The sequence below is a fragment of the Chlorella variabilis genome (assembly GCF_000147415.1).
Source record: "Chlorella variabilis unplaced genomic scaffold CHLNCscaffold_29, whole genome shotgun sequence".
Taxonomy (NCBI): Eukaryota; Viridiplantae; Chlorophyta; class Trebouxiophyceae; order Chlorellales; family Chlorellaceae; genus Chlorella; species Chlorella variabilis.
In genome coordinates, this window is record NW_005435059.1 from 207943 (window position 1) to 232770 (window position 24828).

Below are 24828 nucleotides of genomic sequence, written 5' to 3' on the forward strand. Positions count from 1 at the left end.
TTGCAAGCATATGGCACTGCCGTGCGGACAAGCAATCGAGAGGCGAGAAGCGAGGCATGCCAGCGGGCAAAGGCAGCCCGGCTTACCATCCGTGTCGAATGCAGTGCCCGTTGCCAGCTTGATCATGACATCTGCCTGTAACTGAGAGATAACACCTTCTGCCTTCCACAGGTCTATTGCCAAAGCCAGAAACTTGCTGAAATCAATGCCTGCTTTGCCCAGCTCGCCCTTCAGCCGCGACCGCTCGGAGCGGCTGCCGGCGGCGGCGCACCGCTCAGTGAAGAAGTCCTTGAACTCCTCCCAGAACACGATGGAATGGCAAAAGAACTTGATCTCGTGGGAGTAGCCTGACTGAACGGCGATGGCGACGCGCGCCTGTGGATGTGCTTCACAAAACCTTTCCCACGAGTTGAAGCGCGACTTCAGCTGCTTAGCTTGGTTAGCTGCACCGCTCAATAGCGGCGTTGGACCTAGAGCCTTGCTGCCGGACTGGGCACCATGCTCATGTGTGCTCATGGGGGTTGAGTTCGTTGGAAAAGCGTATTACGGTTGCTGGGATGCCAACAGAACAAACGGGAGGGAGAATGATGCATGATTGAGGATGATGTCCCCAATGACCCTCCAGGTGGGGGGCCATCATGCCCATCATGGGGCACATCCTTACCGGGAGGCCTACCTGCCTACCTGAGCGCAGACATTGTAAGGTGTGAGCATTGCGAACGCAGGCGGCAAGGAGTCTATGTTGCGAGGTAGCTCTTGCTGAAAATAGACTGTAAGCCCCCAAAAGCAAGTGGCAAGTGGCTGCAGTACTGACACAGGCAGCAGGGGCGGGATGCTGCCAGCGGCCGGGAGGTCGCTAACCGTGGGAGCGGTGGGGTAGCCCTCAGCGAGCGCCTGCGCGTCGGGGGGCCAAAGCGTCAGGATGGAATCAATAGGGCAGGAGTACTACTGGCCGCCTCGCAGACCGGCCCTTTGCGTGCGCATGAGCTCGAGCCAGCTGCCGGGCCCGCGGCCCGCCCTCTGCCCGCCCTTACTGCTCACCGTGATCCCGGCACATCGCTGTCGTCCTTGTCGTGTGCCGAAGCGCTACCAGCGCCTGCAGCGAGGAGCAGAGGGCAGTTGATGTTCGCGATCCACCCCCCATCCATGGGCCCATGGGCCGTGCAAGCCGGGCAGTTGAAGCACCGTTCGCCTACCTGAGGCCAGCGCGATGAGGCATGCGACCAGAACAAGCACCGTGCGCGCCATTGGGATACAGGCGCACTTTGCTGGGTCGAGGGGGGCGGTCGGAGCTCGCTCGCCGTGAGTGATGTGCGACGCTGGCAACGGGCCCACATACAGGCTTATTAGCGCTAACAAAAGTGCACGTCCTTTCTAGAGCCCCTGGGGCAGTACTGCCAAGCTGCCCGCTTGTCCAAGGAGTTCCAGCTTGATTTTGGGGGCTTGCAGTCTGGTTTCAGCAAGAACAAGCTTGCAGCACAGACTTTGAGGTGCAGAGCAGTGTATGGGGGATGAAGCGGCTGCCGAGCTGGCTGCAGTAGAGCGCAAGGTGCATGGATGCCAGCTGCGGCTTGCCCGGCAGCATGCTGTCTAAGCAGAAGCGGCAGCTACGTTTGGCAGGATGCAGGGCGAGCTGCCAGCCAAGCGGCAGCTGCTGCAGAGCTTGGATGTGAAGCTCCTCAAGGACGCAGGCGGCGGCAGCAGCGGTGCACAGGCAGCGCTGAGCAGGGAGCAGCAGCGGCTTGCTGGATCTGCCGCAGCGCTGGGGCAGCGGGCTAAAGCTGCTGCAGCTGCACTGGCAGAGGCGGCTGCCAGGGCTGCCGCTGCCGAGGATGAACTTGCCCTTTGTCAGCATTGGCTGCCGAGCTGGATCATATATGATGCTGCAGGATAGTGCGCTCGTCCGCTCAGCCCGCTCAGCCGTGCCCTCTGCAGTCCGCCACTTGCGTCGCGGCAGTCAGCGGGGACCCCGAGCAGCTGCTTATCCCGCAGAGAGCTACCCAGCTCTGCGACAGGGTCTGGCGCAGCTGGACAAGCTGCTGCATGCGAGCCGCATCAACAAGGCGCGGAAGCAGCTGGAGGTGGTAGCCAGGGACGTGGCGTTGGTGGCGAAGGACTTGACATTGGTGGCGAAGGAATTAATGATCAATGAGCTGGAGATGAAGGCTAGGGTGTCGCTGCGCCGCAGCCCAGGGCAAAGGTGCAGCGCCTCGGGCCTGATAGGGGGGGCGGCCAATGGGGCGTTTTCCTCGCCATCGGCGACATCTGGCATTGACCGCACCTGAACATGACGGCTTCTGACCCGGGCTGGGCTCCTCCACCTCGGGCAGAAACTTCTGCATAGGGGCGAAGAGCTGGAGCACCCTCATGATGGCGATCTGTGACCCCACATCGTGGACCGATGTCGGGTCTCGGGGTTGGGGGGAGTCGAGTGAGTGGCGGGAGAAAGTCGCCAGGTTGGCGACTTTTCCCCGTGTCTTCTCACTGACAGTCGAATTGGTCTTGTTTCAGTAAAGGACGGCCGAGCCTTTTGGACAGGGTGATCACTAGAATTCATATACTACTTCGGTCACCTTCCGTGCGCACTGGAGCGCACACTGAATCAACAGGCTACTTGGGGGCTGCTGCTGTGTCCAGGGGTGGCAGCAATGAGTGCGAAGACAGATGGGGACAGCAGCAGCAAGGTGGCTGCACACGCACAGCCTGTTGGCTTTGATGTCAAACCGACGTCAAATTGCACTGCTGGCGCGACGGGCAGTGTCATCGCCACACAAGCCGAGAATGCAGGATGATGCAGGTGGGTAATGGGCGGGGATGTTGTCTGAACCTGATGATCACATGTGCATAAAGGAACAATGAATATGTCAACAATGTAGCGTGCAGCATGCAAAAGGAATTATTGCCAAGTTCCTCTGGAGGTCATGAAATCAAGCCAGCACAATGTCAAACGCCGGCATCTAGCAGCTGGAGCGCCTTGGCCACCGCCTCCTCGATGCCGCTCGTCAAGAAGGAGCGCGTGTGCTCGGGTCGGCACAACGGCTGCGGGTCCAGATGCGTGGCACGGTACGACGACAGCTTGCGATTGTTGTTGTCAAACCCCACAAAGGGCCTGCCCATGAGCAAGGCCAAAATCATGGCGTGCATGCGGTCGGACACCACCACGCGCCCGCGGCACAGTATGCGGTTGGCGACGTGCAGCTTCAGCGAGGCGAGCGCCTGGTCGAGCGTCTCGTGGGTCACGTGGGCGTACTGCTGCCAGCCAAGCCAGTCGTCGACAGTGTAAGTCACGTTGCGCGCCTGCAGCGACTGAAGCACCGCGTCGGTTTTGTTGTGCTCCTCCATCCGCCGCTCGATGTCGGAGCGCAGCAAGAAGGCAATGTCGACCGTGGGCTCGCAGTCGGGCAGCACTGGGCCCAGCATGAAGGCGGCGTCGGGGGAGAGGGCCCGCGGCGTGGCATTGAAGTGCGTGCCCAGCTTCTCCAGCGACTCGGCCGTCCGTGCCAGCAGGGTGAGCGAGCGGTGGGAGGCAAACACGGCGGCGTCTGCCGCCGCCAGGCGCTCATCCCTGTACACCACGCTCTGCGGCATCAGCACGATGGTGTTGTTGGGGAAGCGCCGCACGATGGTGCTGCGCAGCTGGTTGTGGGCAGGGTAGAGGTCGCCAAAGTTGCCGCCGCCGTGGAGCAGGATGGTGCCGCTGCCCACCGCCGCGCCCAACAAATCCAGGTTGCAAGAGTTAATCGTACAGACGGGCGTGGCTGGCGGCTGCTGCAGGCCCAGCGCGCCCATCATGTTGAGCTCGCCCAACCAGAGGAAGCTGTCGCCTAGATTCCAATGCTGCGGCAAGTCAACCAAGACAACGCGCTCGCTGTTGTTCAGGAGCGGCGCACAATGGAAAGGAAGCATGCACGCTGTCCCTCCAGGCAGGAAAACCAGCCGGCCCGCCAGTCTGCGCGGATTGAGACGGGGGCAATGGCGGAGGGGGTGGTGGCACGGAGGCGCAGCAGCGCCGCATCTATGGGCCCAGTCGCCAGCCACAGCAGCGCCAGAACCGCGGCGCAGGCGCAGGCCCACCAAACGTCCGACCATCGGCTGTGGCTGCAGCAATGGGCGCTTCAGGAGAGAGGGTGGCGCTGCACGTGTATTGCCGCAGGCAGCTTGCCTGCGCCCTCGCAACCTGCAACGCACCTCGGCGGTGGGTGGGTAGCCAACGCTGCCGCCGGTGGCTCTGAAGATTGCGTTGGCATTGAGACTGACGTCTACGTGGTCCTCTTCCACCATATATCAGTGCTCAATACGAAAAAGCAGCAGTCATTACTCGGCCGAACATGGGATGGCCCTCTGCAGTGAGCCGGGATGTCAGCGCCGTCCTCTAGCGTACATAAGTAATCGAAATCATTATTAAGAGCTCCACCGGTGGGCGAATAGGCTGTGCAGGCAGGCAGGAGTGCGGCCACTCGACCTCCGAGCGTAGGTATGTCTCCCAGATGCGTCGATGATAATTATAAATAATAGAGAGCGGGACAGAAGCCTTTGCCAGCTGTACTTGCAGGTTCTGCAGTACCTCCGCCTCTACGGTAGCTCCTCTCATCTTCCTCTCCGCCTGCAGCGGTCTTCCGGCAGTCGGGAGAGTGTTTGCAGCAGTTTTGAGCAGGTCGTCGGCAGTCTGGAAATTGTTGAAGCTGTGACGGAGAACATATTCCTCAAATCTCTTACTCTTTGGCGTAAATGCGTATGCGACCGCAGGACGCGTATCTAGCCACGTGGGTAAACCTTGCAAGGCAGGACCACACCGCTGCCGGTGCTCAATGGCTTAGCGGTTTGTGTTGTTGCAGGTGTGCACCCCGGTCACTGGCCTACCCGCCAATACTTTTCCTCGGCGGTACGCCTGTCTATGCAGCACTCCAGGATATCAGCAAATGTTCTCGTTATTGGCGTATTTGCGACACTATGCATTCTCATTTTCATGACCTTCGGGTGAGACCGGTGACTGATGCATAATGTTGGTGTGGTGGCATACTCCAACCAATCATGCCGACCAAAAAATACCAACAAACACTTACAAATACTTGGTTCTGCACCATATCCATCCATGTATTTCCAAATGCACAGGATGGCGCGGATTCCATCTATTATTCGGATTCTAGAACATCCAAAGAATGCGTCATGTGTATCAGAGGAAGACAATTTCCGTCGGTCTTTATCGGCTAAGCTGCAACGTGCCTTAGAACCCCATCCCCTCATCACACGAAACGAAACGTTGGCCACAGCCGCCTATCTTGCCCCTTGGTCACTGACATTACAAGTCACTTCTGATAAAACTATCTGGGTGGCTCCGCCGCCTTTTGGCAACCCAAATCTCTCGTCTGGAGCTGAAGGTTCCATGAAAGCCTACGTAGCGGGCACCCTGGCTGCCCTAACCATCATGCTCAACCATTCCGCTCACGTTCCAAATGCTACAATTGTATTCCAACATGGGGATAATTGCTTGTACGTTCTGAACGCATGCCCCATGCGTTTTGATCCATGTGCATCATGCTGTATGCATGGTGTCATCTCTCTCTGCGCAGGTTTTCATATACAGAGTCTTGGATCTTAACGCGGAAATACCCACAAGTCCATAATACAACTTGGGGGCATTGGGCAGAGGGAAGCATCGCCCACAACGACTCATCGCAGGAGGCACGTCATGGGCCAGGAGCAGGGTTTGCCCCAGCATTCAGCTATCAAGATAGTCAATACAGTGGAACAAGCCTGACATGTCTCTCGATTGCATTTCCTTCATATGACTGGGTTTGGTTGGGCCAGGTGAGAAGGGAAAGGTGTGCTATGGTGTTCTCACTCACTTTACACCAACAATGCGAACTGTTCGGTTCAAGAGGCTAAGTTCACATTGTTGTTGTTCAACCGAGTTGTAGGATTTCACCGAGAGCAGCAAGAATCGCCGAGATGGTCTCGCTGCTGTGGCCTGGAAGGATCGCCAGGCAAAGCTTGTATTTCGGGGTACTGGATGGGGTGCGGATTCTATTCCCTACAAAGAGTACACAACAAAAGCATTGCGAGAGCGCGCAGCCCGTGTGAGCAAAGGCCATCCCGGTCTCATGGACATAAAATTGACTTTCTGTGTTCACAAGTCGTGTGAGCCGGAGATCACTGGAACGTAAGCAGAGTTCGGTTGCAAATTTGTGTACGAGTACCTGCCATGCGTCATCCAATGCGCTACAAAAACTATTCCAACTTCATACAGAGCATTATCTTGGGAGGAGCAGCTTCAATACAAGTACATCCTGGATGCAGATGGACTCGGAAGCGTCTTTCGCTCTAAGCACCTTCTCATCAGTGGATCCCTTGTTTTCAAGATTGACACGCCCATTGCTCAGTTCTGGGCCACCGAAATCAGGCCATGGGTGAGTGCAGTGTAAGCTCATGCCAGAGTACTAATTGGGCTGCAAGTCACGATTCAACTAGTGCTGTTGTGCAGATTCATTTTGTGCCTGTGTCTTGGCATGACCTTGAGGATGATCTCCCCCGTAAAGTGAAATGGGCAATGGAACACGATGCAGAAGCGCAGCGCATCATGCTCAATGGTCATCGCTGGGTGATGACACATTTGACTGATGCCAATGTGGCCTGGTTTCAGGAGCAGGTGTGTTTCGTGTTTCAACCTTCAGTTCCTCTTTCTGTGTCCTTGGGGAGTCCTTGGGGGATACAACTGTCCCGTGAAGGACCATGAACATTTTTGTATGCAGGCTCTGAATGCTATTGCGCAGCGCCAGGCGGAGGAGTTCCCTCCCATCCCCGGAGCCGCCAAGTTTTGCTGCAATCATTTGGAAGGCGCAGATCCTCATTATCGCAGCAAATGTATTGAATATGCTCCACAACATATGCTGACCTGCGACACACAACCCAATGCTTTCAAAATCGCTTGCACTGGAACTTCATGAAAATGCTGGTTTGATATGGGCCCTAATCGTGCATCTATTGATAATCAAAGAATGTCTGACGGTATGCATGCTGTAAACACAAAAAAATCTTTAAGTCGGCAGGTTGAAGGGGGGCATGCCTCTTGCCAAGAAAACCCTGGGATCTGTGCTTGAATGGCACAAGCACAGACTGCAGCTTGAGCGGCTCTTTGCATTTTATCCAGCTGCAATACTTGAGCAGCCGACACTCTACCCGGCCCGAACCAAGGAACGGACAAGTGTTCGGGCAGCGCCTGGCGCATGAACGTGTAATTGCTTGCCAAACATATGTAATTTGTGTATGTTTGTTGGTCCAACGCACTTCATGCATGCAAATAAAACCCTGCCGAAAGACAGCTGCTCCAGTTGGCGGCCCTCACAAGCTGGCCGTTCCATGTCTCCTTCGTCTGCACACAAAAGAACGTGTTTATGCTGGATTTTGGTGTTAGCAGGAGGCTTTCCGCTATGGATGACGAAAGTGAGTTTTGAAAGTTTGGAAGGCCCGGCTTCCAGCGCTCCTAGAAGTGAGCCCTCAGGGTTTGATCCAGAATGTTTCATGATATTGTAGCTGTCACCGAAGATTGTGTCCTCCACCTGGAAACTTGATACGCCGCTACATTGTGGGGTGTTCAACCTTGTATGTTGAGTAGTAACGGTGTGGTGCTTACCAATCTATTCCATACCCATCGCCTGCCTGCTGTTTGGCAGACAACCGTATGTGTTTAATGTCGTTGCAGGTTCCATGCAGATGTTGCCGCTGGATTTGTCTGGGCCTTTCAGGTATACCGTCGTGAGCAATGCGCCCCCTCCTGTAAATGCTTAATGCTAAACCCTTGCTGTAACCGGCCTGCATTGCAGCAAGCGGGATGTAACGTGACCACCTATATCGACGATGCTTTAGGAATCAAGGCAAGCATGCCACTGCCACATCACTCTTGCCCATCCTCAAGCTCGTAAAGCTCCCCAGTCAATTTGCTATTGCGCAGGATGTCATGAATGACTGGTACATTGGTAGCTATGGTGCAGTCTCAGCAGCGGAGTCTGACCTCCATGAGGTGAGACAATAGCTTTCACAGCCGCCCAATTCTATTGCAGCAAGCTTGAGCAACACATGTGTGACATCTGTTGCAGTTCGATGTGGTCATCATTGTTACAGATTGGACAGAGTACACTGAATTTATTCGTCGATCGATCAAATCGTGGCTTGTTACGCGACATCAGCGGTTTCTGTTTGTAGTGCATGAACCTGACAAGGAGATTGTGCATGGAGCATGGGCCAAAGAGTTTCGGTCCATCATTTTCGAGCATGCCATGGTTGGAGAGCAGCCATCGCGGTTGCAACTAATGACGATTGCCCCAGGCGTGTCATCATACATTAAATCGCTTATAGAAACATGGTCTTCAGGATTAGGCAGGAACAGACAGGCTGATGTGCCCTTTATTGCCCCACTATTCCCCTTGCCTTCCTCTCCCAACAGAATCGACATGGCAAACATATGCATACAGGTTGGTTGAATGGAGGCTAGCCTGGACTCATTTGCTTTGCACATGTATCGCCCTCCTCTGCCGCACTGCCGCGGAATTCTACAAGGAACTAACATTCCTAGTGCTTTGTTATGCAGGGTTCGATCGACTTTGCAAGACGTAACTACACCGAGGCATTTGAAGTGCTGAGCAACGACCTGATCTTGTCCCAGCTGCATGTACGCAACGAATCAGTGCTTTTGCTGGGTGGTGGAGCAGATGCTGGAAAGCTGGAGCAGATGCGCCCAGCTAAGCTTCAGGGTCACCTGCAGCTTTTGTCGATCACGATGCCTTACAAGGTATTGTCCTTTGTGTTTTTTTTGCTTTTTGATAGCGCATACATGTAACTCTTTGGCATCGCCGTTGCCCATGTTCACAGGAGTTTTATGACGTCTTGACACGCTGCCGTGCCCTTCTCACAGCTTTTGCAACAGGTGAGAAAGGGACTGAAGCTCATAGTGCTCTTCTATCAAATTGATTGTGCCAATCACGCCTCTCCACTTTTTTTTTGCAGATGAGTATATCATCAGCAAAGCAAGCAGCACCATTGCTGCTGCACTTCAAGTCGAATGTCCAATACTTGGCGACGCCCGGTGTGTGTTGATTGCTCAAATACCAATCATCGCCCTGCCCAAGAACTGTGATATATTGTGGCACTGTGCGGGATGAGTGAATTGCAGGTTCCTGAAAGCTTACAGCTTCCTCAACGGCAAAGCCACGATCGTTTTTGACCCTCCAGCAAACGCAACCTGGCCAGATAACGCTGAAGAGGGAGCCAAAGCGGCCATCGGCCAGTTAGCACAATACAATATGTCGTTCAACTCCACCTTGATAGCAACTTCTCGCCGTACGTCAGCAGAGGTGGTTTACAAGCCCCAGAACAAGACTTATGTGGATGCATTGTTGCGGGCCTTCAATGCAAAGCACGTCGTTGCTGCCCATGATGCTGCCCAAGGGCTGAAGCGCAGTCTCATGCAACACAATTTGGAGGTTGCAAGGCGTTTTCTGCATGACACTGCACGCCTGAGGAACATGAACTGCACGTCTGAGGAACATAAACAGCAATCAAAATGCTGATAGCCTTTGACCGGATAGTTTACAGCATGTAATGCTGGAGGGGGAAGTGTGCAAGTTATGATAATGTGGAGTCTAATCCAACATCGCCAGCTCACTTGTAGTTGACCCAGGTTGTGCATGGCTCCTGTACATGGGTTAATGGTACTCGTAGGAAGGTGCGAAATACATGTGTACTTTGCTAGTTGCAGTGGTTGGGCACATAATAGATCTATTAGCCAAAGCTTATTCTTGATTGCTCGTAGGCAGTGAGCACGGGAGTGGCAAGGGTTGAATGTACGTGGCATATGTATGGAACTGTTCCGAATCATTCAAGGATGGTATAATCTGGTTGGCAATGAGTGTCCATCGCTCGAATGTGTCCTTGTTTCCTTTTCCTTCGGTTGAGGCTGGGGCAGTGGGCTGTTACAGCCCCACACATTCGAAAACAAAAGATGAAAAGGCTGGGCAAGATGTGGCTGACTGGAATATGGCAACAGCTGGGAAGCTGCTGCATCTGTCGATTCTGAAGTCAAGCAAAAATTTAGGAGCGAAGTCTTTGGTGGCAGAACTCAGTATGCTGTCACACAGAGGCGTGGATGAAATTGCAAGACCATCTTTGTGTGACAAAGTTCAGTTCGGCTCTCCCTCCCCTCCTGGATCGGCTCCCCCTGCACTAGTGGATTGGCTCCCCCTGAAACTTGGTGGACTCGACTGGGATCCAGATGCATTCATTTCCTGCGTTCCGTGGGCGTCACGCAAGGCCGCCGGTACCTGCCAGACCACAATAGGGCTGCCCTCCACTGGGGGGGGGGGGGGGGGAGCCAGGGGGTGTGGATCAGGTTTACAATCACTGTCCCGCTCCTGCCATAATTGCTCCGCAGGGCGTCCTTCGGGTCCACATCCGCCGGCATCCAGGGCACCTCAACTCGGATGTGAACCCACTTGAAACCTGGCGAGAAAACATTCATTGACCCCGCGAGACAGCGGCAACAGACACGCACACTGCATCTCATCCTCCCTGATCATCTAAGCCCTGCTGACTGCCTAAGAAAACAGCAAGGTGTGGTGCATTACACATGTCCAGCACATTTTCGGCATGCTGACGCCGCAGCGCCAGCTTCACTCTGCTGCGGGGGCCGCGACCGGCATTTCAGCCTACTTGGCCCTCTGCCTCCGCCGCTTCCGCTTCAGACGGCGCATGCGCTTCTTCCTCCACTGCAGAAGAGGATCGGGAGGTCACCCAAGGAGGCAGAAACACCGGTCAGCGTCGCTGTTGGCGGCGTCTCATCATTGAGCTCTAGCAGGCGCTAGGAGCTCACAGCACCACCTGCCCGCCCCGCACACCCTGCCTACTCCCATTTGAACCTCTGATTGCCAAGCTTCAGGTGCATCACATCCCATCAGCATGGGGGAGGGGAGCTCCCCGCAGCCTCCCCTGCCAACTACACGGCAAGCGGGTGCTGTCCCCAGCAACCGCTCTATCGTGCAGCCCACCGTCGTCACGGCGCATGGTGCGCACCACGCCTCTCTCCCCGCCCCCAACCCAGCAAACACGCACCTTGGCACGCATCTTCGCTTCTGCTGTGGAGACAGGAACGAAAGAGGCTGCCACGGGCGCAGGGGGCACTCATTAAGGCGTCGCCAGGGTCGGAACCTTGAGTTCCGGCTGAGCGCATTGGTTTCGCGCTTTCGCGAGCGTGCATTCATTTTGATTGAGGAGGCTCCTCGGCTGCTGCAGGCCGCCGAGTGCTCGAACGTGCTGCACCCTTCATCACTGCAGGCACCCCCTTCCTGGCTTTTGCACGCACGAGCACAGCCACCTGGAGGCTGCTACCGTGTCGTGCTTGCCTCGCACTCGGCCTGCTGGGAGCACCCTCGGCGGCGGTGCGCCGGCGGCGCTAGCGTGGCGCTGCCAGCTCGCGCTGCTGCACCGCCAAGATGAGCAGCAACCCCGCCTCCGATGAGCAGTATGAGAAGGTGAGCCTGACACGAGTGCCTGGCTTTCATGTGTGCCTTGCCGGTGCTGCAATTCGTGCACGTCAGCAATTGTGCCCACGGCGGCGTCGCTGCAGGTATGGGAGCAGGTGGAGGCGATGCCGCCGGAGCAGCAGAAGCAGCTGCGGGCGCAGGCCCTGGACCAGCTGCTGCGTCGTCGCCGGGTCATGGTGGACGGCAAGGTGGGTGCTAGCACAGAGAGTAGAACTGCACTGTTGTGTTGATCTTGGGGGAAATGCCTTCCGTTGCCCCCCCCCCCCAGAGCGCCCGGCGCCTTTGATGCCCCCGCCCGAACTTGCCTGCCTCGCCCATTGCCCATTGCACCACACTTTGCAGGTCACCTCGCTGCGCCGGCTGCAGCGGCGCGTGGAGGAGCAGCGGCGGCTGTACGAGAGCGGCGCGTTTGACGAGACAGTGAGGTGCGGGCCGGCGGGCTTGCAGGCTGTTGCTTTGCCATGATGCAGGTGCGGCGGGCCCAGTCTGCTGATTGCGCATCTCGCCTGCCTGGCCGCTGGACGCCATGCTGCCACACTAGATCTGGAGCTGCGTCTGCACCTTTCCTGATTGCTTGCACTTGGTTATGCCCCGAGGCCACTGCAGGACTCTGCCGCGGTGGCAGCTGCAGGACATGGTGCCCAGCGAGCAGCTGCGGCAGGGCGCATACAAGATGCAGCTGAGGCAGAGGGAGGAAGCGGAGCTGGAGTTGGTGCGTTGCTGGCCCACTGCCGCCGCCGCCTCCGCCGCCTTGTTGGCGTGCGCTGTCTCTGGCTACGCAGCATGCACCACTTCAGTTGCGGCCTGCCCGGCTGCGTTGATGCTGGCGTGGGAGGCAGTTGCCACTGTCTGACCTCCATGCCTTGTCCCACCAACGGCATCTGGTGAATGGGTCGAGTGGCCCATGGCATCAATGTTTTCCGGGAACATCTGGGTTGGTCTCACCTCCCTTTCCTCCCTCTGTTGACCCCCTGCTTCGCTGCAGGACCGCATTGGCCATGGCAACGTGTTCAGCCCGCGCCCCGTGCTCAGCAAGCTGCTGGGCGGGCGGCGAGACTTTGGCTGGGGCATCTGTGAGTGCCTGGGACCGCCGCCGGCGCAGAGATGGAACTGGATCACGGCCATGTCGGCGCTGTGTTTTTGGAAGTGCGACAGCAACTTCCAGCCCAGCCCCAAGGGTCTCTTCGCTGCGGCAGATTGCATTTACAAGGCCTGTGCGCATTTACAAGGCCTGCGCCGGCTGGAGGCAACCATCGCTGCCGGCGGCTCCCCCTCACCCCCCTTGCAGATGCACGGACGGCAAACGCAGAGCAACTGCTGGCTGGCGATTGGGCGGGACGCGACCCGCAAGAAGCAGCCTCTGACGGCCGCCTCTACCTGGACGTCGTGCGCAATTGCCATAACGTGCGGTCGTCTGCCGCTGCGATTCACCAGGCTCACGTGTTGAGCAAACCGCCTCTGTGCCAAGCGCCGCAGGCTTAGGCCCTATGCACCAAAGTCACGTCAGATGAGCGCTGCCTCTACCCTTGCCGCCTGCCTTGTTGCAGCTGGAGCTGACACTCGTGGCGCTCACCAGTCGCCCGCTGCCGCTGGCGCCCATGCGGCAGCAGCTGGCAGGTAGATCCCACCCGCACGGTGCCTGCACAGCCATGCTGCACCAGCTGAAGCAGGGGACTTGTTTCCGTTGCTCTTGCTTCTGTGCTGGCCTGCCGTGCCTGCTGGCACCATGGTATGCCCCATGCACACTGGCTGAACTACAGTGCTGCCGCTTGCGCCTGGGCACCTGTGTGCAGCCAAGCTGAAGCGCAGCATGCAGTCGCTGGCGGGCAGCCAAGAATTGCAGCCGCAGCACAAGGCGGATCTTCACGATTTCATCAGCATGTTTGATGGTGAGGCCTCTTGACGGGCCAGCTCAGCAACCATGCCCTATTCTTCTGTTGCTGTGTAGGTGCGCCGCACCCTTGCCACACGCCCATCAATGCCCTTTTGCGCTAAGCTGCCTACCCTGCTGCAGACACGCGCGTGGCGCCAGCTGGGTGGATGGACAAGAGCGGGTGCGTGAAGGAGGGGACCCATTTCATGTTTAGCACTACCCCAGAGGCTCACCTGCTGGTGGAAGGTGAGGGCCGTGGGGTCATTCGCCCTGGCAGTGCGGTGGTCGCAGCAGCTCAGGATGCTGTGACTGCCATCGGCATCTGACATGGGGGGCAGCGCTGTCGGCGACGGTAGGACGTAGCTGGCCTTGCCCTGCTGCCAACTGCCTTCTGGGGTTGTACCGCCGCACGCTGTTGTGCAGCCATTACGCCGGGCCGTTTACGAGACCGCCGAACAAGCCGCATCGGCGTCAACCGGAGCCCGCTGGTGACAGGTGCTCGCCTGCCAGTTCCCTTGTGTCAGCCCCTGCCCAAGCATCATGCCACGTGCTCGCGCCATAGGGGCACTAGCACGGCACGCCAACGCTCCATTTGAATCGGCCCTGCCTTTTGCCATCTGCGCAGGCGCAATCTTTGACATGTTCCTGGGCGAAGAGCCGCTGGATGACTATGGCAAGAAGGATGTGGGACACGGCATGCTGTGGGCGGCCAACGGCTTCAGGTGCATGCAAGACCCGTGGCGCCGATGGGCACCAGCGTGTCTTCTTCCCTGGTGTTTAACACAAGCAGCATGAGAGCATGCACCTCGAAAATGTGCAGGTTCCGGCCGTGGGAGATGCGCCCTGGGCAGTACATTGCAGAGGAGGGCCCCGACGGCCAGATCACCTTTCCGCAGCCCGAGGCCATGGAATCGGTCGGCCTGCCCCTCAGGTGTACATGGTGTGGATGCCTGCGCCATGTGGTGTTGCTGATGCTGATGTTTGTCCACGTAAGGCTGCCTGCGCCTATCTGACCAATGACTGCTTGCCAGTGTGTGTGTGTGTGTGTGCGTGTGTCGCAGGCCCAGCGTGTTCCAGATGCTGGATGAGCAGACCAAGCCGCTGCGGCGCATGCTGCTTGGAGGCATCAGGTGCATGCTGGTGGTGCTCCCCTCTGCTGCAACTGCAGCAAAGTTTGCTCAGATGGGATCCAATGCTGGACGTGTGCACTTCCACTTGAGCATCACAGCATGTTGACCCTGCGCCGAATGTGCAGGCGAGCCCGTCGGCAGATGGAGCTGGTGCCAGCAGGGGCGTCTGCATGAGACTTGAATGGTGCATCCTATTGGTCTCTGTAGTGTAACAGTGCAGAAGATTGGTAACAGTGCAGAAGACTGAGGACTGGGCGGCGCCAGCTATGCCAACTATGAGGAATCAGCTCTGGATGTTGTAGTGCAAGGAGATCGCGACCTGGCCGTTTATGCTCGCCAGTAGTTTACTGCTAGCTACCCATCGGTGTCGGCATCTCTCGAAACAGCGCACCATGCTGGCGTCCATCGCTGCCCCCTGCCCTGCCGCCTATCTGCACCCCAAAGGTGAGGCTGCAGCAGAACCAGACGTTTTCAACGAGACGCGCAGAGAAGAGAAGAGATGCGGTTCAAACCCGTTGCTTGCGGGGGAGGCCCTGCTTCTTACCGCGGGCACCATGGGCTGAGATGCTGAGATGAGACGGGCAGTGCTGCGCCAACGTGCAGGGTTCGCCGCCGCTCCCGCCCGCCGGCCGCCTGCGGCCCGCAGCACCTGCACCAGGCGGCGGTGCCTCGGCGTGTGTGCAGCTCTCCAGCTCACTCCCACTGGTGATGGCACCCAGCAGCATCTTGACGCGGAGGTGGCGATCCCAGGCGCCATCAAGCTGCAGGAGGGGCTGTTTGAGGTGCGGCACTGCCGCCTGTGGACGTCTGTTGTTTGTTGCAACCAATGATGTGCCCCGGCAACACATCCATGCAGTTGGGCCGCGCCCCGCCTGCCGACATCCTCATCGAGATCCCCACGGTGAGCACCCGGCACGCCACGCTGCGTGTCGGCGAGGCGTCCGTCATTGTCACTGACCTGGGCTCCACCAACGGCACCACAATTGATGGCGAGGAACTGGAGGCAACCCAAGCGGTGCGGTGCAATCAATGGGGGCATGCCCAGAATTTATGTCTTTCCTGAGCTGCTCTCTCGTGCATGTTTTCGAACCAAACGCTGCCACCATGACCTCTCTGCAGGCCGAGCTGAAGCCAGGCAGCGAAATCGGTGAGTGCCAGCTGCTGTTGTTGTGCTACAGCGGCTGCAGTGCTTTTAGGAGCAGCTTCATTGCGAGGGCACTCATGATGCATTACGTTTGCGTGTCCCCATTGCATGTGATGTGCTGTACCATCGTGGGGCCCACAGTGTTTGGCGACAAGTACATTGCAAAGGTATTTGTGAACCAATGTGATCTGTTCTTAATGATTCTGGTCGTGCACCTTGATGTGACCACGCCATACGCTATAAGCGCTCAATTGGTGTCTGTGCATGCAGTTCCGCCTGGACGTCGTCGAAGATGCGCCGCCCCCAGCAGAGGCCCCCGCCGCCAAGGAAGCTGTCCCCGCTGCCGCCGAAGAGAAGGCAGAGTGAGCTGGCCATGTGATGCCGGCTGCTCACAGCCATCGTGCCCATCGTCCGGATAGGCTGTGCACTTGAACTGCCCACTTTTGATTATGCTAGCCTGTTCTTGCTTGAGCCACATGAGCCATGTGATGTTCGTTGTTGTTTTTTACTTCGCTGCACATTGAACTGCTTTACACGTGTCCATCAAGTTTACGTTGTGAGTTGATGCACTTTGCCTGGTCAAGGGAACTCTGCTTTGTGGGAAACCATCTTTACCTCTTCAGCCGATTCACGTCACGGCCTGCCGTAGCGTCACTTCAACGATGCCACCCTGTTGCTCGTGAGGGACCCCCCGCTCTGCCAGCAAACGCAACACCTGGGGCAGGGGCAGCATCATGCATGCATCAGTCTGCCGTGGTTTAAATGGGCAACACAAAGCAAGCAGCCATGTAGCAGCCGCCCATTCCAGGCCAGCTAGCTCGTGTCCAATGCCAGCAGCAGCACATGCCTCTGGCTTGATGCGGGGAGCGCCTCCGGCGCTGTGCAAACCCTTGCCGGTAATGTAGCGCACAGTCACGCCACCAGGGATGGACTGCAGGCAGGAGCAGGCGGAAGGAGGAAGTGGGAGGCTTGGGAGCAGGCGGAATGAGGGGCCGTCCTGTCCCCATGCAACATGGACATGGACAAAGCACAAAGTTCAGGCAGGCCATGCAAAGCCCCAGTATAACTACAGTGCCTGCAGCCGAGTCAGATGCAAAGCCTTTCCACCAAGAACAGGTCCAGCTCAGCCCGGCCCAAATCGTCGGCTGGCCCCACCTCGGGCAGGCTGCGGAGGCCGCTCTCCACCAAACGGAGCGCCTCATCGACGTGCAATCCATGCAGATCGACGGTGATGATGGGCAAGGTGCCCGCGTTGCTGTGGGGAGACAGAACCGGGGGGTAGGGACATGGCCAGGGTTGGAGGGAAAGGATATGCGCGGATGGAGGGCCAGAGCAACGGCCTGGCCCCTTGTCACCTAGCTAGCTTAAAGGACACCCCCACATCACTCCCACCACATTGCGGGCCGCCATGCCCGGGCCCTCCAGCCGCCCCTGCTAACTCACACTCGCTTGCTGATGCGCCTGGACGCCCTGCGCTTTTCCTGGTCGTACTGCTCGCGGTACTGATGGCCCTGCAGGCAGAAGGGATGCACAACGGTGTGCACTCAGATGGCTGTAACACAGATGAATGTATGCGAAAAACAAGGTGAAAAACTGCCCAGCTTCTGTTCGAGAGCCACCCCACGCCTGCCCCTGCGCCAGGACAAGCCCAACTACCCCTAGTAGTTGATTGATTAAGTGTTTTACAAACACTTAATCCAGCACCCACCCACTCACCCGCAAACGCAGCTCGTTGGCTGTGTCATGGTCGCCACGCGTGTACGCCGCCGCTGCCAGCTCAAAGCAGCGCCGGTAGCACATTTGCAGCCGCTGCGCCTGTGCTCGCTCTTGCTGCAGGACGTGTAGGAGGCCAGCACAACGGAGCATTCAATGGGCCAGACAGTTTCTTTGTGCCATGAGGCATATGCTGAGGCATGCAGAAACCGCTACCCAATCAGCGGCCTAGTGAGCTTCTGAGTGGCAGCAAGCAGTGACTGGTTCCACAGATGCAAACTGGGGTCTCGATCCCCACCTCGAAGATGGCCTGGTTGCGCTGGTAAGTGGCCTCTGACAGCGACAGGCTGGCTGGGGCACCATGCACTGATGGCATGCTGGGTCCTGCCACTGTCCCTGGTGCGGGCGGCAGCGGCTGTAGCAATTCCTGAGGATGCGGTTGGGGCGAAGGCGGCGGCGGCGCAGGCGGCACCGCGGTGCTCGCTGCTGTTGAAAAAGCTGCGTACAGCTGAGGCTGAAGCCGCGGGGTGGGCTCCAGGTCGACCTCGGTGTACCCTGCCTCGCGCAGAGTGCGCCGAGCGTTCGCCAGGCTGTAACTGGAAGACACCAGTGCCACCTGCTCGTGAAGGGATGGAGGCGGGAGGTAATCTTAGCTGCAGCGGCAGCACGCCCAGCAGGAGCAGACGGAGAGGCACCCACCTCCAGCGCCTCGATGGGCACCTCTGGGAAGCGCTGGGACAAGTGCTGCACCTTGGGCCAGGCATGGTGCGGCAGCGCTGCCGAGGCGCTGGCAGCAGCGGGGACACTTGCAGCCGCCGCTGCCGACCTAGGGGCATCGCCAATCATGTTGCCTCTACCATCGCTGTCGCTGCTCTTGGCCGCATCATCCTCTGCCAAAAAGGCGCGCAGTAGCTTTGCTGCGGCGAAAAGGCTGCCATCGCAGGCTGCCAGCGAGGCAGACACCTCATCCACAGAGATGGACGCAAACTCCAGCTGAAGCAGCTCCAGCTTTTCCTCGGCTGGCATGGCATCCTCACCCTCAGGAGACAGCGGACGGTGCTGCTGTTGGTGAGGCACCTGCTGCTGCTGCCGCTGAGGAGGATCCCGCTGCCGCGGCGCTGCAAGCAGCAACTCCAGAGGCACACCCGCCTCTATCGCCTCCAGTTCAGCAGGCGTCAGCTCTTGCTCCCAGCTGCTGCCGGCAGCAAACTCATCATCGCTGCCGCCACAGAAGCCGTCCCCGCTGTCTGCCTCCCAGGCCTGCTGGTCCGGCAGTGAGCCAACAGCGCTGGTAGCGGTGGTAGCAGCACAGGTGTGGGTTGCTGCATCGTTTACGCAGGAAGAAAGCATGATCAGCTGGTCCAGCGCCGTCTGTGGCGTATCGCTGTACCGCTGCAGCACGTCGCCCACCACCTGCGAATCAGGCAAGCCAGACACACGATGAATGACGGTGAAATGAATGAATGAGGGACATGAATGAATGAGGGCCGAACAAACAATAACTGATTGGGTGGAATGCCGCAGTGCTGAACCACTGAGACAATGCTCGTCGCATAAAGTAGCAAAGTGCTTTGTGGCAAGTCCAGTCACATCAGCACAGAGCACTCACGTCAGGCTTGAGGTTTGGAAACATGGAACTGTGGAACTCAACCGCCAGCACAAGGTCGGTTGGGCCATAGCCGCCATGTTGCTGCTGCTGCTGGTCGGAATGGCTGTGCTGCTGCACCTGCTGGTTCGCCCACACCTCCTCATGCTGCGCTTCCGCCAGCAACTGCAATGCGGGAGGCAGTGGGTCGGCTGCCAACACGAGGAGAGGGTCCCGGCCAGCTTCAGGAGTGGCTCTCGAGTCCGCAGTTGGCTCAGATGTGGCTGCTGCACACAGTGACGATGTACCAATTGTACCTCCACACTCTGTGGGTGCGGTGCACACCGCCAAACTGGCGGGTGGCAGTGCGGTGGCTGGCGCTGGTTCTCCAGAGGCACGGTGGCTGTCAGCAGCAGCGATGCTGGTGTTACTGGGGGCCATGCCTTGCTCAGCGCCTGGTGTCGCTGGCAGCAAAAAACAGCTCTGTTGGCTGGCACCGGGTGGCTCAACTACGTCGCTCCAAGCCAGCTCCAAACGATGCTCGCAGTAGTGCATTTGGGTGGCACCAGCGGTTGGGGGTGGCAGTCCAGCTGATGATACAGGGGGCCTGAAACTTCCCGTACTCGTGCATGCGCCACCCTGTCGGTGGCTCCTAAAACCATCCGAAGCAGGAGACCAGCAGGGCCACCACCCCCGGCTGGAACGGCTGGCAGCTTTGCGACTGGGCCGTGAAAGCGGTGCCCCTAGCCCAGCCTTCAGGACTGGGGAAGGATGCTGGTGCCCACCATCCAATGAGACAAGCCAGGGACAGATTTCTTCCAGAGCCATTGAGCCCTGCATTGGGGAGGAAAGGCGAGCAGCATAGGGGAAGCGACCAGATGGGGCATACGCTGGTGCACGCTCAAAAGAGGCAGGTATACACCATACAGTGGGATGGACGCCTTCAGCACTGCCACACCTCCTGCTCGTTTTGCAGGGTGCTAGACATTGGTGGCAATGATGCAGCAGTAGCAGCGGTGGTTTGGGCAGGGAGGCTGTCCCCAGTGGGGTGGTTGTCGACAGATGAAGGATTCTGGGACGTGCTGGGTGTTTGGGTTGGCCGCTTTTTTTCAGCCGGAAACAACACCGCATACTGGTCCTGCACGCAAGGGGATGGAGATGGGGGCCGTATGGAACCTTGGGACAAGGGCCCTGAGGTCAGACAGGGCACAGGCTTACCTGCCGCGTCTGCGGCACCAAAGGGGGTGGTGCCAACGGGCCCCTCGGCGACTGGGCCTCCGCCATGGCAAGCAGGCCGTCTAGCGCCAGCTCAACGTTGTTACCGCACTTCAACAGGCAGCAGGGGACAACAGGACGAGGTTAGAGTCCGAGCCGCCCAACTGCGCGGGCGGGCGGAGCGCGCGGTGGCGTGGCAACCAGGCAACCACTCTGGGCCTTGGAAAACGGCAGAGGGACTGCTGGTGACAAGGATTACCTGCTCGACGACGTCTAGAATAGCGGCTCTGCTGAGGCCAGGAACCAACTCTGCCAGCGCCTCCACGGTGAGGTCGTGGCCTCCCACGAGAGGCCCAGCACCGGCCTCCATACTGGCGGGAGAAGCCTCAGCACTCTAACGCCACATCCCCCGCGAGCACAAAAGCAAGACGACTTGTCTGAACGCTTCCAACGACGTGACGGGACGCCTTAGATAGCAACGGCGTGAAGGCGCAAGTTGAAAATGTGGGCGGGCGTACTGCGGGCCGCCTGCGCGCTGCCACGGCATGCCGGTCCATCATCTTGCAGCTGCATCCAGCGCGCCGCTTCTTACATTGTGAACTCAAGCTCACCGCGAGTTCACCATCCTGGCATCCTAGATGTGCTCCTGCACCACATCCTCCTGCCCCACGCCTGCCGGCGGCGCCCCCACAGGCGCACTCGCAGCCAGGATGCCCTCAACCCGAGCCCTCGTTGGGTCGTTGGCTGCGGTGGCGGCCGCCGCGGCTGCCGACGCTGCGGTCCCACGCTTTTGCCGCTTGCCCATGCGCACCGCCGCAACTTCGTCATATGTCTCGCCAAATGCTTCGGGCACCGTCCTGCGGTCAAGCCGGGTGCCCATGCCCTCGTGTGAAAATTGCAGAACCACCGGCACATTGTCCGGATGCCTTGCTCCCCAACCAAGCCACTGGCCGGTGGGCCTTCGACAACACCCACCTGCCGCTGGTGGCAATGCGTGCCTTGCGCTGCTGCTGTGCCTTCCAGTCCCGCGAAGCAAACAGCTGCTGCGCCACAAAGCCGGCGCTGGCGCCCCCGCTGCCGCTGCCCAGCTCGCTTGCGGCTGGCTCCCAGTCCGCTGCATCGGAGCAGCAGGGGCCGGACAGACCGTGTGCAGATGCGGTACTCAGGGAGCTGACAGCTAGACAGCTTGGCACAGCAACACTTGGGGCTGGGCACCTCGACGCAACCGCTGGTCAAACAAACAGCAAGCTGACGGCTCACCCTCAGGGCCCTGCTCCCCACCGCCTGGAACGGCTGGCTGGTCTCCAGTTCCACTGCCCACAGCTGCTCCAGCTTGCGCCCCTGTCGCATCAGGCTGCGGCGGCGGCATAGCGGCGAGGTCGCCCCGCGGCGCAGCGAGAAAAGGGTTGCTGGCGGCTGCGCCGCGCTGGGCCCTACTGGCCTGCCCCGGCCCGACCGCGGCAATGTCTGCTTGCTGCCCTGTCGCCCCTGCCGGCTCCTGGCCTTCCTGCTGCTGCCCAGTCGCCGCTGCAGCCGACGCGTCCTCGCTGCTCTTCAGCTTGGCGGCCAGCAGCTGGTTGCTGTCTGCTGCCAGACGTGCCTGCAGGCGTACCGCCGCCGTCTCCGCCTGCTGCCGCTGCTCCGTCAGAAGCATCTGCCGCTTCTGGGGGTCCTTTTCGTGACCTGCAGCCATGCGGAACGACCACAATGCATTTGGAAAACGCAACACACATGCACAGGAGGCCAGCAACTGCGTACCTGGGTACACGGGGGTGGCCACGTAGGTGTGCCGGTCTGGCAGCGCGGGCAGCCAGGGCGGGATGTGAGGCGGCGGCGCCTCGCCCCGCTCCATGAACGTCGGCGCGGGCCGTGACTGCTTGCGCAGCGGGAAGGCGGAGATGCTCTGCTCAAAGGGCACCTCCTGCAGGGTGGGGTAGGTAGGCGTAACAGGGAGGGACACGTCTGCTGCGGAGCGGGGCATGAAGTTGGTGTGTTCCCAGCGGCAGTCCTCTTGCCTGCGAGTGGCGCACAAAGTCGCGCAGCTGGGCCACACCGGTGCTCATGTCGTTCAGTGCCAGCGCCTGGAACAGCAGGGGGGCCGCGGCGGTGGGCAGGGCGGGGGCGGCAGTGGGCTGGGCGCGGGCAGATGTGCCGCGGTAATCCAGGTGCCTGCGCCATGCCTCCTAGCCCTTGCCACGCACCACATCGATCGGGTTGGTCTCGCTCCTGCCCGCCAGTTCCGCATAGTGGTGGGAGCCCGCCCCAACCTCTTGCACATAGCGCAGCAGCAGGTCGGCAAGGATGTCTACGCACGACTGCTGGCAGACGTCGAAGCCTGTTGCGTCGATGAGGGCGAGGGCGGAGATGCGGGCTGCCGCCTGGGCGTACTGGGCTGCCATTCGGCCTTAACTTTGTAACACGTGCACCGCATGTAAATGGGCTTCTGCATGGAGCGCCGCAAAAAAGTGTACCTTGAGGCGTACGGCGAAAAGAAACGAGGGGTTGCGGCAGGAAGCCAAGCGAAGACAGATGTATCCCCAGTGCCGTTGTGTTAGAACGTGACGAGGTTGGGGTGGGGAGGGGGAGCGGGGCAGGGCGCGGCCACGGCGGCGGCAGCGGTGGCGGCGGCGGCGCCGGCACGGGTGGCGGGGAGCGGGCAGCGGCGGCCAAGAGGCGGCGGCTGATCAATCCAGACTGACCTGCACCTATGTTTCCCCTCGATTTAACTCGCGGGAGCCAGGGGCTTGAACCCCCGTTTCCACCCAGTACGGCCGAAGTACAATCACGCGTCCAGCGTCTTCTCTTCGTCTTCTCTTCTTCTTCTTGGTAAATCAACGTGATTGTGCGCACCCGGGTGCCCAGCTATCGCCTTTTGATGAGTAATGGACGTTGTTTGGAGGCCAATGCGATACTCAGCGAGCGCGCGCGCCAAGACGGGCTCAGGGCACAAGGCATTGCCCAACACTGTTGGGGTGCTGAGAAATCGTAAATGAGCAGAATATTGGGAAGCGAGGGGTGCCAACCAAGCGGGTCCAGCCCGCTGAGTATGGCCAACACAGGTCAAGGGCAGGCCAGCACTGAAGTAACTTGTAGGCAAGATGCAGCCTGATCGGGACGGAGCAGCCCCTTGAACAAGCAGCACAGGCGTGCCCTAGTGCCTGTTCTTCAGGATGGTGCTCTGCTGTGTCCCCACCGGCGCTGTAGTTGGGTTGCCGGGGGAGGGCGGGGGGGTGATGCCAGCCAGCAGTTTGCGGAGCAGCTGCCGGGTGCACATGATGTGCAGCTGGGGTGCCCTGCTCGCGCACAAGATGGGCTTGTATGCGCTAAACAGCCAGTCTTTGCCGCGTGCTGCGCTAACTGCCGCCCACCCACTCCACCAACGGGGACGGCAGCCAAGAACAGGTTAACCGGCATTCTTCTTTGTTTTCTTTTCGCCTGGAGCAAAACAAGATGCACCCACACGGATTCGAACCGCAGACCTCTCGCTACTCAACAGAGCACTACTAAGCGAGTGTGATAACCTACTACACCATAGGTGCTTCATGTTCCTGGAACTTATTCTAACTCATATCACCGACATCTGAACCCTAAACCCTACCTCGCGCGGCCTCCCCGGGATGCCATCGGCGGCCAGATTTTCCTCGCTCTGGACAGCCGGCAGGGTTAGCGGGTTCGGCCCCAGCACATTAATGTGCCCAATCCCTGTAAAACACACACACACACACACACACGGCCTCCCTCGTCGTTGGCCGCGACGTTAAATAAGGAGCTGGATGAGTGCCGGTGGGTGATACCACAGGCACGAGTTCGAACCCCAGCCGGGACACTAGCTGGGACTTTGCCTCACGGCACCTTCGTGGCGGCATCTGGGCGGCGGACGGCTGCCCGGCAGACCGGCATGGCGCTTGCGAGACGGAGCCTCCCCGGGATGCCATCGGCGGCCAGATTTTCCTCGCTCTGGACAGCCGGCAGGGTTAGCGGGTTCGGCCCCAGCACATTAATGTGCCCAATCCCTGTAAAACACACACACACACACACGGCCTCCCTCGTCGTTGGCCGCGACGTTAAATAAGGAGCTGGATGAGTGCCGGTGGGTGATACCACAGGCACGAGTTCGAACCCCAGCCGGGACACTAGCTGGGACTTTGCCTCACGGCACCTTCGTGGCGGCATCTGGGCGGCGGACGGCTGCCCGGCAGACCGGCATGGCGCTTGCAAGACGGAGCCTCCCCGGGATGCCATCGGCGGCCAGATTTTCCTCGCTCTGGACAGCCGGCAGGGTTAGTGGGTTCGGCCCCAGCACATTAATGTGCCCAATCCCTGTAACACACACACACACACACACACACACACACACACACACACACGGCCTCAGTTCCCTGTTCATCGTTCCTTGCTCGAGTCCCCCGGCGCGGCCGGGCCCCGCGCCCCCCTCCCGCCCCTCTAGGGCCCTTCTTGAGCAACACCCTGCCTTGGGGACGCAGGACGAGGGCGACCGCAGCATCGCCGGCTCGCTTGGCCCGCCAGCCGCCCATTCTGCAACTGCCCGCACTCGAGATGGCCTCCTGATGGTGCGTGGAGGGGTGCCCCGGGCCCTGCGGCGCCCGCGGCTCGGCTAGTCCGGCGAACACCCCCTC

General features: G+C 59.2%; 6 protein-coding genes across 6 annotated transcripts; 3 read left to right on the top strand and 3 right to left on the bottom strand.

Annotated features, from left to right (window-relative positions):
- Positions 1-2943: 2943 nt before the first annotated feature.
- On the bottom strand, positions 2944-3906 carry CHLNCDRAFT_28005 (hypothetical protein; the record flags this gene model as incomplete). Its single annotated transcript, XM_005843536.1, has 1 exon — positions 2944-3906. One exon carries the CDS (start codon positions 3904-3906, stop codon positions 2944-2946), a length of 963 nt encoding a protein of 320 aa, XP_005843598.1.
- A 2141-nt stretch (positions 3907-6047) lies between these two features.
- On the top strand, positions 6048-7033 carry CHLNCDRAFT_33034 (hypothetical protein). The gene is made up of 4 exons (XM_005843484.1): positions 6048-6160; positions 6248-6407; positions 6482-6646; positions 6750-7033. Exons 1-4 carry the CDS (start codon positions 6102-6104, stop codon positions 6942-6944), a joined length of 579 nt encoding a protein of 192 aa, XP_005843546.1. The 5' UTR covers positions 6048-6101; the 3' UTR covers positions 6945-7033.
- Positions 7034-11211: 4178 nt separating this feature from the next.
- CHLNCDRAFT_59208 (expressed protein) lies at positions 11212-14759 on the top strand. Its single transcript, XM_005843485.1, has 14 exons — positions 11212-11519; positions 11615-11719; positions 11874-11956; positions 12138-12243; positions 12517-12604; positions 12820-12935; positions 13079-13148; positions 13325-13420; positions 13546-13650; positions 13828-13899; positions 14030-14126; positions 14225-14335; positions 14466-14534; positions 14660-14759. The coding sequence occupies exons 1-14, from the start codon at positions 11481-11483 to the stop codon at positions 14706-14708; spliced, it is 1206 nt and encodes a 401-aa protein (XP_005843547.1). The 5' UTR covers positions 11212-11480; the 3' UTR covers positions 14709-14759.
- Positions 14760-14926: 167 nt separating this feature from the next.
- On the top strand, positions 14927-16044 carry CHLNCDRAFT_140170 (hypothetical protein; the record flags this gene model as incomplete). Its single annotated transcript, XM_005843486.1, has 6 exons — positions 14927-14978; positions 15219-15316; positions 15391-15549; positions 15654-15681; positions 15820-15845; positions 15949-16044. The coding sequence occupies 6 exons, from the start codon at positions 14927-14929 to the stop codon at positions 16042-16044; spliced, it is 459 nt and encodes a 152-aa protein (XP_005843548.1).
- Positions 16045-16590: 546 nt separating this feature from the next.
- Positions 16591-20561, bottom strand: CHLNCDRAFT_140171 (hypothetical protein; the record flags this gene model as incomplete). Its single annotated transcript, XM_005843537.1, has 10 exons — positions 16591-16609; positions 16793-16933; positions 17122-17189; positions 17395-17508; positions 17690-17738; positions 17898-18007; positions 18091-18804; positions 19001-19162; positions 20195-20302; positions 20451-20561. The coding sequence occupies 10 exons, from the start codon at positions 20559-20561 to the stop codon at positions 16591-16593; spliced, it is 1596 nt and encodes a 531-aa protein (XP_005843599.1).
- A 264-nt stretch (positions 20562-20825) lies between these two features.
- CHLNCDRAFT_140172 (hypothetical protein) lies at positions 20826-22590 on the bottom strand (the record flags this gene model as incomplete). The annotated part of the gene is made up of 7 exons (XM_005843538.1): positions 20826-21048; positions 21167-21305; positions 21452-21545; positions 21648-21874; positions 21950-22112; positions 22222-22272; positions 22393-22590. The coding sequence occupies 7 exons, from the start codon at positions 22588-22590 to the stop codon at positions 20826-20828; spliced, it is 1095 nt and encodes a 364-aa protein (XP_005843600.1).
- Between the last annotated feature and the right edge of the window lie 2238 nt (positions 22591-24828).

Excerpts from the sequence above, each read along its gene's own strand:
- CHLNCDRAFT_59208 (XM_005843485.1), top strand. The coding sequence starts at position 11,481 with ATGAGCAGCAACCCCGCCTCCGATGAGCAGTATGAGAAG. Across the intron at positions 11,520-11,614 it reads CCGATGAGCAGTATGAGAAG|GTATGGGAGCAGGTGGAGGC; the intron begins GTGAGCCTGACA and ends GCGTCGCTGCAG. Across the intron at positions 14,535-14,659 it reads ATGCTGCTTGGAGGCATCAG|GCGAGCCCGTCGGCAGATGG; the intron begins GTGCATGCTGGT and ends CCGAATGTGCAG.
- CHLNCDRAFT_33034 (XM_005843484.1), top strand. The coding sequence starts at position 6,102 with ATGGACATAAAATTGACTTTCTGTGTTCACAAGTCGTGTGAGCCGGAG. Across the intron at positions 6,161-6,247 it reads GAGCCGGAGATCACTGGAAC|AGCATTATCTTGGGAGGAGC; the intron begins GTAAGCAGAGTT and ends AACTTCATACAG. Across the intron at positions 6,647-6,749 it reads TGGCCTGGTTTCAGGAGCAG|GCTCTGAATGCTATTGCGCA; the intron begins GTGTGTTTCGTG and ends TTTTGTATGCAG.